Genomic DNA, 12,306 nt, shown 5'->3' with positions numbered 1-12,306 from the left:
CACTCGTACCTACACACCAATAGATGATGTTTAAAGTGGCACTTTTTCCCATCCTTACATCCCACAAAAAATACATCAAACCCATCCCACTCTTGTGTCAGCCCAAAATCACCTCTACAGGTAATTTCCTCATATGCCATGGTGAAACTGCCCATCTGATTGCAAACATTTGGTATGGATGTGTTCAGAACCCATGAAACTTTAAGTGATGTGAAGCTGAATCATCTTGTTAGCAAATATATTTTTGTGTGTGTGTGTGTGTGTGTGCATGTGAGCCAATGAGGGACTATCTAGTGAGGAACTGTAGCAAGACCTAGTAGAAATAGCAGCCAAATCCTCAAACCATACCTACTGTCTTATGTCTGTACATATTTATTTATGATCTAAGAAAGGAGACCTCTACATGATAGATATGATCAAAATAGTTAAATCTCCTTCATATCACATCTTCCTGTTATGTATGTATATGTGTATGAGCCAACAAAAGAGATCTCTACACGGTAGTTTGAGCTGAAACAACATCTATCTCTAACTACTCAAAGCTATGCATTTTGAGAGAGTGAGAATTAAAATGCCTTGGCCATTGATACTGGTAACAAAGATATATTAGTTGGTAATCATACACTTTAATAAACACACATACTGAATTACCTTAGCTGAAGCAGTTTTCATGTCCTTGAAAGTATTTCTGCGTTTTGGAGCTGGAGCATAGATACGGCTGTAATGGCTATCATTCTCATCAGAATCATCATTGTCATCAGAAAACTCATCACTTTCAAAGTCATCTTGGTTACTTGGGATATTTGGTTTAGCATCCATATCAACAGAAATAATGTGGCTATCACCAACACTAGTCACTGGACCTTTGAGCAAATTGCTCACATCAGATAAGTTGTTGACTGTTTCTACAGCTCCGGAGGCAAGATTATCCAGTCTGTCTTGGACATTTCTTTCAGCCAACTGAAGGCATGTGGCAGGAGCCCAACCAGCTTTCTCATTGATGCTATGAAAAGACATAAGAAAAAGAAAAATCATTATTATTTATTTCGAGTAGATACAAAATGGAATACAGTTCACTGTTACAATAGAAAAAATATGCTTCTCAGAAATGTCTACCAATTAGCATTGAATATAATTGATGTCTAAGTATGCATGTTATCAAGATGGTAATTACATATTTTTTATCAAATATGGGGTATTTTGTACAATAACGATTTTTTACAACAATAGAAAGCCATAAGTTTGGGAATAATTGATTATATTGACCATGATGCAAGGCTGGTACCTTTTTTCTTGACCTCCATCATAAAATTTTTAACATTATAAAATATATCCATTTTAAAAAGCAAAGGAAACCACAGTGAAATTTGAACTCAAAATGTAAAAAGCTGAAAGAAAATGTTGCTAAGTATTTTGTTTAATACTTTAACAATTCTCCCAATCTACTCTTTTATAATAATACCAACAACAACAGCAGCAGTAATTTCTTTTTCTTATTTGCCCTAACAGAAATGGATAGGTGGAGATTACAAGGATTAGTTACAAAACTCTCCCCTAAGGCCTGGTTTATCAACCACCCAATTAATCTTATATCTTATGAGATGAAAGCTGTTGGGAATCACACAGGTCAGTGCACTCCCAACCACATTACGAGGGACAAGTTTTCACCTTTCTATGTACAACTTGGCCAAATCTTACATTTTTCTTTCAACAGAGTTATGATGTAGAAATTATCATAACTTTGCTTGTGTCTACCTTTGTCACGACATCCAAGCTAACACAACAGGGAATGTTTAGTCTACCAAGACAGGGTTGAACAAGTCTGGTATACATCCATAGAGTTTGTAGAGTAGACCACCCAAACTATGCAGTTAGCTCCTCCCACAAACTACTCACTATTAGCAATGTCTCAGCAGCAGTTATTGTCATCTTGCAACATTCCACCCTTTCTGCAACAGGACACTGTAGTAGGTACTGAAGTCCACAAGGTGGCGAGCTGGCAGAAACGTTAGCACGCTGGGTGAAATGCATAGCCGTATTTTGTCTGCCGTTACATTCTGAGTTCAAATTCCGCTGAGGTCGACTTTGCCTTTCATCCTTTCGGGGTCAATAAATTAAGTACCAGTTACGCACTGGGGTCGATGTAATTGACTTAATCTGTTTGTCTGTCCTTGTTTGTCCCCTCTCTGTTTAGCCCCTTGTGGGCAATAAAGAAATAGGTATTGAAGTCCACTGTCTCTATATACCTGCCTGAAATTCAATCACATGCATCATTTGTGGTCCATCAAAGACCTAATTGTAATTTTGTTGCCCTGATGGATTTGGGTGACCCTGTATTTATTAAATAGGATTACACAATTCAAATCAAATCATATTGTGATGACAGAACAGATGATAAAAACTTAGGGATGACTGAGAGACTAAATATGCACTGCTTGCTGAGAGAAAGAGAGGCTAAAGGAGAGAGTGAGCTTAAATACATAGACTATGAGGGGGTACCCAAAAGAAGAAACTGGAATTTTTTTGTAATATTATTCTATTCACTTGGTTTTACATGTTTATACTTTTATCACCTTCAAAGTATTCTCCATTTGAAGCAATGCATTGGTCCAGACATTTTCCATTGTTTGAATCGGTGCTGAAACTTTTGTGAAGTGATGCCTTTTAATGCCTCCATCATTTTTTTCTTCACCTCTTCCACATCTGCAAAGTCCCGTAGCACCAGCTTTCGTCACCAGTGATGACCTTCGAAAAAAGGTTCAGATCAGTTTCCAACTGTTCTTTCAGCTCATGACACACATTCAGTTGTGACTGCTTTTGATTTTCCATGAGCAAGTGAGACACAAACTTTGCTGCAACTTTTTTCATTCACAATTCCTTGTTCAAAATTCGTTGGCAGGAGCTTCAGAACAAACCCACTATTTGGTGATGGTCCTCCAAGATCAGTTTGTGAATTTTCAATATGTTTTCATTCATTTGGGAGGTTGATAGATGCCTAAATGAGGTTGGTCTTCAAGCAACAAGTGACCATCCCTAAAGTGTGAAAACCACTTGTAAACTTGTTTTGCTCATGGCAGCATCCTTGTAAGCTGTTAGAAGCATGACAACTGTTTCGGCTGCTGTTTTCTCAGCAGAAAACAGAATTTCACAAAAGCACACTGTTTCCCCATTTCAGTCATCTCAAAAATTGACAAACAGGGGAGAAGCACTGCAAAGCAAAGACACACCACATGGCAGTACAACTTTACTTGATGCTGCTGGTCAGCATACTGATATCTGAGGGTTGCATCAAGTGGCTTTTAGCAGCAGAAACCTGAATTACAACAGGCTTGTCCCACAGTGAACGTTTTCAGTTACTTTTGGGTACCCCCTCGAATATAATTACATAGTAATAAATCCAAACTTTGCTACAGCCCACTGTATTGCATCCATGGACAAAACCCATTACTTTGCTTGTTTTCCAGTCAGCCAGAGACAAGTGTCATCCATGCCACTTCATAATCAAATAGTTAACAGTTGGGAAGATCAGGCTTATATCCAGCAACTGCTTTAGAACACTGTGGAAAAACTTGATCTAATAAACAATTTATAAATAAGTAAATAAATGTCTTGTTGCATGATGCTAAGGAGGACAAAGAAAAATTAATCAAATATAACTTATATGTGCATTGTTGGTTTTTATATAAATAGCAGATTACAAGTGAACAATGAGGACAGTTGTGTATGCAGGAAACACATATGCACTGGTATTATATGATGTAAACATTAGCACACCGGGCGAAATGCTTAGCGGTATTTCGTCTGCCGCTATGTTCTGAGTTCAAATTCTGCCGAGGTCAACTTTGCCTTTCATCCTTTCAGGGTTGATAAATTAAGCACCAGTTACGCACTAGGGTCGATGTAATCGACTTAATCCGTTTGTCTGTCCTTGTTTGTCCTCTCTGTGTTTAGCCCCTTGTGGGTAGTAAAGAAATAGGTATTTCATCTACCACTACGTTCTGAGCTCAAATTCTGCCGAGGTTGACTTTGCCTTTCATCCTTTCGAGGTTGATTAAATAAGTACCAGTTATGCACCGGGGTCGATATAATCGACTTAATCCGTTTGTCTATCCTTGTTTGTCCTCTCTGTGTTTAGCCCCTTGTGGGTAGTAAAGAAATAGGTATTATATGATGTAAATGAGTGCTGACAGTAGGAAGCACCAGTAGCACAGAAAGATTAAATAAGATATGGGAAGATCTCAGCTTAATGGAAAAGATGACAAAGAATTATGAGTGATAATATGACATTTAGCAAACTTTTATTCATGTCAGCACATTAAAAATGGATATTTTAATATCCAATGACAAAATCAATTTTAATAATGATGATGACCATTTATAATAAAAAATATAAATATAAATATAAATCATTTTATGTTTAATATAAATATAAATATAAATATAAATCATTTTATGTTTTCCTTGCTAGCACTCACCTGACCCACCACCATCCATCGAGATTCTTCTGGATGAGCTCCACTATGACCCCAACTCTCAAGGAATGGTCATCAGGACCCTCAGGTTCAAATGCTTCTATACAGACATATTTCTCTCCTACAATAGAGGTACATCAACTTGAGTATCAGCTTAATGGTAACAACTGATACTCAGTTGTTTAATGATTGCTCAACAACAAACAAGTTTTCACATGTCAAAATTCACAGATTCATCCTTGACATTACCAACCTATGCATTCTACTCACTGCCTCACAGTATGGATTTAGATCACTACACACAACTACCACACTATACATAAACCTTACACAAATAATACCTTGTAGCTTTGACAATAATGAACAAACAACATACAACATCTACACTAATTTTAGCAAATTCTTTCACTTTATTTGTTGTTACTCACCTATACATAAAATACCAAAGATCCTTTAAGAAACAGCACAAAATACAGGTTAATAGACTATTTTTTAAGTCTATCAACAATAAAAAGAAAATAGGTCAGGGGAACGCTCTGCACATTAAATAAAAGTATGGTAGACATGATATAGTGAGTTGAAAAACTTTGATCAACTGAAATCATTTAAAAAATTAGTAGACATCTTAAACAAAGAAGGGCACATTGGCTAATGAAGTCATAGATTTATTATAACTAAAGATGGGAGGGTCATAGCTGAGAAGTCATTGATCATAGATCAACTTGATCAAGGTTGACATGCTGCCAAACTAAAACAACATACACACAGCCTCATAAACATATGGGATCACAATTACCTCATCCTGCCATTCTTCAGATACAACTGCACAATTCCTCAAAACTACATCTACTACCTAGACACTAGCTCCAAATAAACAGTCTGAAAGTATCTTCCAAACCCAGAGTCTCCCTTCTCACCACCAACATCAAAGAACATCAAATAAGTTAAGTTACGTTAAGTTAAGTTAATTTTTTGGCTCAAAAAGCAAAAAGCAAGGCCATGTAGGGGGACATGGAGTTATGTACAGGGAGGGTGTTCATGCAAAGAGTTCAGGCCATTTCTGGTCAAGAGAGACTTTGAACCCAGCGGTCATTGGCATCTTCACTATCTTGTCTGGCAGCTTATTCCACGGATCTACAACGCGGACGGAGAAAGCCCCTTCCCTTCAATTGAGATGAAATCGTCGCAGATAGAGCTTTTCGGAGTGACCCCGCAGCCGACACTCTGGAGCAGGAGTGAAGAACAGCTCTTTCGAGAAGTTACACTTTCTGCTTATGATGTTGTGAGTGAGAATGAGATCACTACGGCGTCTGTGTTTTTCTAGAGAATAAAGGTTGAGTGTCTTCAGCCTTTCTTCATAAGACAAATGCTTGAGACCAAGAACCATGTGGGTAGCCAGCTTCTGGACTCTTTCGAGATGATGTATGTCTTTGAGGAGATAAGGAGAAGAGGCTTGAATCCTGTACTCCAATATGGGTCTCACCAGTGTGACATAGAGCGGTAGGAATATGGCTGCTGTGAGCATTCCGAATGACCGTCGAATCAAAAACAGAACTCCGCGTGCTTTGTTGGCAGCATGGACGTATTGGGCCGAAGGCGAAAAGGAAGAATCCACCAAGATACCTAGGTCCTGCAATCATCACACTGAGCAGCATAAATAGGCTCATACAAATGCACAAACATTTAGAACTCATAAATACTGTATCTGGTTAACAAAAAGAAACAATAACATTACTCTGCAAACAATATATTAGATCCACCAGGAGTTATGCCATCTCTTCCTAGTTTTACACTCTTTCCACAACACACAACAAAGAAAACAAAACAGTTCATCTTACATAGTCACAGGTTGCACACAGAAGAGACAAACAGCAAAGCAAAAATATTAAAAATGAAAGATTACTTTGATATATGATGGGGCACAGTTTGTTTCCACAGCAATTCTATCCTTCAAGATCCCTTACATTACAATCATCTCTAAATACCCAGACACATTTAAAACGTCCTCAAACACCATTTTTCACTCATAAATAAAAAATACACATTACACAGAAATAGCTGCAACATCAATGGCTTCATTAGCAGCAGTAATGTACAGTATTAATGATATGTGCAGAGGAAAAATAACTGTTGTGCACTGAGCCTACTTTGTTCACCTCCATATTGACCATCTATAGCATCTCAAGCCATACAGAAATAGCTTGGACAGAAGGGAGACTATAACATGTCAAGAATGTCATACTGCATTCCATGTGAGTAACCATAACATGTCGGAATGTGCAGTATAATCCTCAGTAAGGTGCAGCTGTGGAATATGTGCAACAAATAGATCCCCGAATTACACCTTGTTCTATTGACTACTTACTGGTCATAGGTTTGCTCAGCAAGTTTGACTAGGCTATGCAACAACACACACCATCCCATGTACACACATTTTACAGATGCATAAATGCACAACAAAATCTATTCACACACATCACAATGCACAAAGCATAAATAGTTATTACATTGCTTATGCACAAATCCTAACTCATTAAAACTTTGTACTAAAACACACACACACACACATACACACACACAAACACACACACACACACACACCACACACACACACACACACACACACACACACACACACATACATATACAATCCTACACTCAAATACATGAAACTATACACAAACAACACACTGGTGCAGAAGGTAAAATCCTTTTTCCTATTCTGAAATATCTGCATTGATTTACTTTATGACCACTGAAATGTCCTCAAATTCTTCTGCACTTCCAAATCCAGATTTTATTCAACCATCACCATATCTTTACTCATCAGGTTATCTAACTACTGCTTAATCAAGACAACACACTTCCTATCTTCATACTACACAGCATCTACTAACCCATACTCCTCTCTGATAATTCAAGTCAGTAACTGATCTTTCAGTCAGACTCTTCTAAGATAAACAAGTGGGTGACTGATCCCATAATCTCAAATCTTGAATGCTTTAAGTGGAGTATATTTTCCTGCAAGTAATTGTTTCAAGGTCTGGTCTGAAAATAACTTCTACCTTACTCCTCTGACTAAGATTTAAAAAAAAAAAACCAATCCTTCAAAATACAGCCTTCCACTTCCCTCACTCAACAAAAAGTCTAACACTTCAAGTGGTTCATTTCCAAACATGTAGCAGTACACAGTTCACTACTACTAAGAGACATTTACTTTACTCACCCCTGCCACATCTGCAAGGGGTCTATCAAAAAACCAAGGAATACCTCCAAGCATTTGCCCAGAACCTGCATCATCATTATCATAATCATCAACATTTAACAACCATTTTCTATGTTGGCATGGGTTGGACAGCTTGACAGGAACTGATAAAGCCAGAGGCTACACCAGGCTCCAGTGTTTGTCTTGGTTTGGTTTCTATGACTGGATGCCTTCCTAATGCCAAACCACTCCACAGTGAACTGAGTGCTTTATATGTGGCATCATCACCAGTGCTGTTTATGTGGCACCAGCACTCACACCAATGCTTTTTAAATGACACCTTGGTTTTAGGATCTCAGTTCTGTTGTGGAGGTCAGAGTACAGCTATGCGCCACATATATTGATCCTCTGTCATCTCCTTCATAAGGTTTGGAATTCTCTGCTGTAGACATCATTGTACATCATCTTCATCAATCTTATCCATCAGGAAAGTTCTACAAAGTTCTTGGGGTTTCTGCTCTCATACTTTAACTAACCAATAAATCTTTTTTTAAATGCATATATATATATTCAGTTTTATGCCAGCGCCGCCTTGACTATGCCAGTGTCACCTTGACTGTCTTCCGTGCCAGTGGCACGTAAAAAGCACCCACTACACTCGCAGAGTGGTTGGCGTTAGGAAGCGCATCCAGCTGTAGAAACACTGCCAGATCAGACTGGAGCCTGGTGCAGCCTCCTGGTTTCCCAGACCCCGGTCAAACCGTCCAACCCGTGCTAGCACGGAAAACGGACGTTAAACGATGATGATGATGATGATGATATATATATACACACATACACATACACATACCTAAACCTATTTATGCACAAACTAATACACACATAAACATATTCCACATCTTTACACAGCCTTACCACAGTTGTCTGCCAGAGTCCTGGAATCTTTCAAGCTGTCACCTCGCTTCAGATAGTTTCCAGGAACATAGCCTTGTTCAGAGTTTTTGTTCACCAACCACCAACCTGCAAGTTAAACATCATCATGTGAATCATATACTACAATAAACATAAGTAACAACAACAACACCAACAGCTGCTGCTGGTACTACTATTACTACTACTACTACTACTACTACTACTACTACTACTACTACTACTATCAATGATCATTTTACAATTGTTACTTGTGACTTTTGCCATGCAATTTTAGTATATAATAGCTAATTTCAGTGAATAGTTTCACACATCATTCTTTTGAAATTATGCCTACTACATGATTAGCAGCATGTAATACCAGATATAAACAGTTTTTTTTGCTCTTAAGATATTGGGTGTACAATGTGAAAGTACAAAATGAAAATATTTCAGTTTTAGAGATTGAGTACTTATGATGTCATTAGTGGTGAGAAATACTAACAAAGAAGATATCTGTCTACCAAAGTGGAATAAATGAATGTTATGCCATATTTTCAAGTTTTCAGGACCAACACTTAAAAGGACCCACTTAAAAAGTAGAGAGAGATAAGACAGAAACAGTATACTTTTTTTTCTATATTTGTACTAAATTGCATCTAAAGAGACAAAACTACATGCCAGAAGCTAGAATGATATAAGTGACGAATAAATGAAAGCCTTGCTGTACCATGTATTGAACTTGGACAAAATTCTTGGAATACTCAAGGATATTTATTGTAATTAGTTTGGTCCAGAGGAAAGGTGCTGAACCCATGTAATTTGCATGATCAAAAACAGTGAAATCAATGCAGTTAACATTCCTCTTAAAAAGATGGAAGTTAACAACTGCAAGAAAAAAAATGTACAAGGGGAGAATTCCAGAGAGTGGATATTTTGAGGAGGAAGGACTAAGTATAGAAGTTAGCACACAACATAGTGGGGTAGAGTAGATACAATATGGATGATGAGAAGAAGAAAAACCAAGTCGGGTGAGTCTGAGTGGAGGTGGTACAAGACCAGACAACACTGAGGAGTAGAAACTACTGAAGAGTAGTGGTAGAGAAAGAGAAGACAGTACACATGCGAGTCAGAGGTTGGAGTGTGCCGGGTCAAGTCAATCCTTTGACAGGCCTTTATGTGGATGAGATCTAAGATGTTTGTGTGTGTAGTAGTAGCAAAGTCCTAGACATGGGACCAGTACTCCATTGTGGATCTCACCGAAGCTTTGTTGAGGGTTAGTAACTGTTGGGGAAATAATCCTCCAAAGAACAATCCCAGACATGCTGAACTCACCACATGTGGTCTTTTGAGGATAGATTGCAAAATAATTTTCATTTCTATTGATGAAGTTACAATTGGTTAAAAAGGCTGTTTGAAATTTAAACACTATGTTCCATTTAAACCTGTGAAAGGAGATATCGAAGTTCGAGTTTACATCAGATCACACAACAGCTATGTACAAGGGTGAGTCAAAAAGTAATGCCATTTTGTTTAGGACAGGTATAATTACCAACACAGGGACATGTATCATACATCAAAATGAAGCTGGTCCTCTGTAGATCACATCCCTACTTCTCAACATTTCTCAACTGTTTCTCTCAATAGCAATGTTCCACCTTCGAATGAGAGCATGTATCCCTGCCCCGTAAAATTCTGTTGACTGTTCTCTGAGTCACTTCTTCACTACAGTTTTCACTTCTTTGGCACTAGAATAATGTTTGCCTCTCAAACCTTCTTTTATGGAGCTGAAGAGATGATAATCCAGTAAGAGGAAGTGAAAACTGTAGTGAAGAAGTGGCTCAAAGAACAGTCAACAGAATTTTACAGGGTAGGGATACATGCTCTCATTCAATGGTGGAACATTGCTATTGAGAGAAACAGGCAACTATGTTGAGATGTAGGCATGTGATCCACAGAGGACCAGCTTCATTTTGATGTATGATACATGTTCCTGTGCTGGTAATTATACCTGTCCTAATCAAAACGGCATTACTTTTTGACTCACCCACGTAAATGACTCTCAAATTTATACTGGTACAAAAAAGTAAAAGTAAAAAAAAAAAAAAAAGTAAAACAGCTGTACTTCTGAAGTTACCCACCAACTGATTAGTAATAGGTTTAATGGAAATAATATTCTGCTAAGTTTATTGTGATAGTCTTCATTATTTTCTTTGGATTTATTACTGAAAGTTTGGGAGAAAACAATAATAGAATGTGGAAGTGTGTGAGCAAGAAGCAGTGAAAACTAAGTCAATTACATTTTGAAATAAGAAACTAGCTCATCAGCTTCTCATGAAATTTCAGATCTGAACAAAACAAGAATAACAGTAAAATACACACTACTTGCCAGGTAACATGGAAAACAAAGAAAACTTTAAAAATTGCTTAAAACAGGGTAGATTATGAGAGCTGGTAACTGGTTGCAGCTCATTATCAAAAACCACTTTATTTTAAACTATTCTAATTATTTTCTTTCACAACATATATGGGAATCAAATTTTAGTCATTAGGATTTTGATTGTTTGTTGCATGTATTCATTCTTATAATGCCTTTTTGTTTTTCGCTTTGTTTCATTCTTATTTGCTGTTTACATTACACTTTACTTAAAATTTTGTGTTGTATAAAAAAAAATTATATATCATATTCTCAAGCTAACAAACAGCATCTTAAAAGGTAGTTTATTTCTTAATTTTTGTTGAAAGTTTTATAGATATGTTGATAAAATTGTTATTTAGTGTTTAATAGCAAATGTCTTTAAAATTTTCTTCAGGTACATGTGCAAGGGAGGTTACAGTTTAAGATAATAATATGATTGTTACTCCTCACAGAAGTGGTGGTGGTAGTAGTAGTAGTTGAAATACATATGTAGCTGTAGTTAGAGAGAGAAAGAGAGAGAGATGTAAGGAGAAGGCAGGTGGGAATGATATAGGGTACTTTACCATCTTCACATTTCTCAATGACTTCTAGGCTGTCTCCAGCATTAATATCAATCTCATCTTTGTTCTGCTTGTTGAAGTCATAAACTGCAACATACTGCTCTAGTAATCGTGGAGTGGATATGGTATTCAGATCTTGCTTTTTGCTGGAAATGGAAGAGAGGTTCAGAACATCATACTTAAACAGCAATGGAAAAAAAGCTTTGAAAATGCATGTACAAATTGGTGATAGGACAATGTAATTATAAGGAAAGTGAAAACCTGGTGGCTGCTACAATGATTTATTGAACTTAATTGATTATTGATCAGTTATAGATTAGTTTCACATTTTACCAATGTAATCTACAGATCAGAATATCATAGCACCTTGTAAGATTTTTTTCATTGCACTGTCAACCAGACCACTTCCATTTATAAGTAAGCATGGAAAACCAAAAAAGTAAACTTAAGCAGTATCAAGCAAAACTTTATATAAATATTCCCACATATACTAATTGGGAGAGTCTGGTACACAACTGAATCTCCTTGAGTTCTTGTAGAGGTACTGTTCCATCTTCCACTTTGTAGCATGTCACCATTGTCTTCTGAATCTGGTATGACAGGTTTCATCAATTTTGAACTACAATAGGAACCATGGGGATTACCTGGGCATCAGAACAGAGCACCAAGTCATGAACAGCCACAGTACCTACCAAGTCATGAACAGCCACAGTACCTAATATTTGCATAATTTGAATGACA

General features: G+C 37.2%; 1 protein-coding gene across 2 annotated transcripts in view; it reads right to left on the bottom strand.

Annotated features, from left to right (window-relative positions):
• LOC115218914 (SH3 and PX domain-containing protein 2A) overlaps positions 1-12,306 on the bottom strand; it is an 83,916-nt gene that overhangs the window by 4,312 nt on the left and 67,298 nt on the right. For both annotated transcript variants that reach the window (XM_029788914.2, XM_036508927.1), the window contains 4 exons: positions 11,569-11,711; positions 8,593-8,697; positions 4,476-4,593; positions 652-1,003 (listed from right to left, as the gene is read on the bottom strand). In XM_029788914.2, coding sequence (XP_029644774.1) covers positions 652-1,003; positions 4,476-4,593; positions 8,593-8,697; positions 11,569-11,711 — 718 coding nt within the window. The remainder of the gene's footprint in view (positions 1-651; positions 1,004-4,475; positions 4,594-8,592; positions 8,698-11,568; positions 11,712-12,306) is intronic.

This window comes from Octopus sinensis, linkage group LG14 (assembly GCF_006345805.1).
Source record: "Octopus sinensis linkage group LG14, ASM634580v1, whole genome shotgun sequence".
Classification (NCBI taxonomy): Eukaryota; Metazoa; Mollusca; class Cephalopoda; order Octopoda; family Octopodidae; genus Octopus; species Octopus sinensis.
Note: the sequence above shows the minus strand (reverse complement) of the source record. Positions and strands in the feature narration are given on the sequence as shown.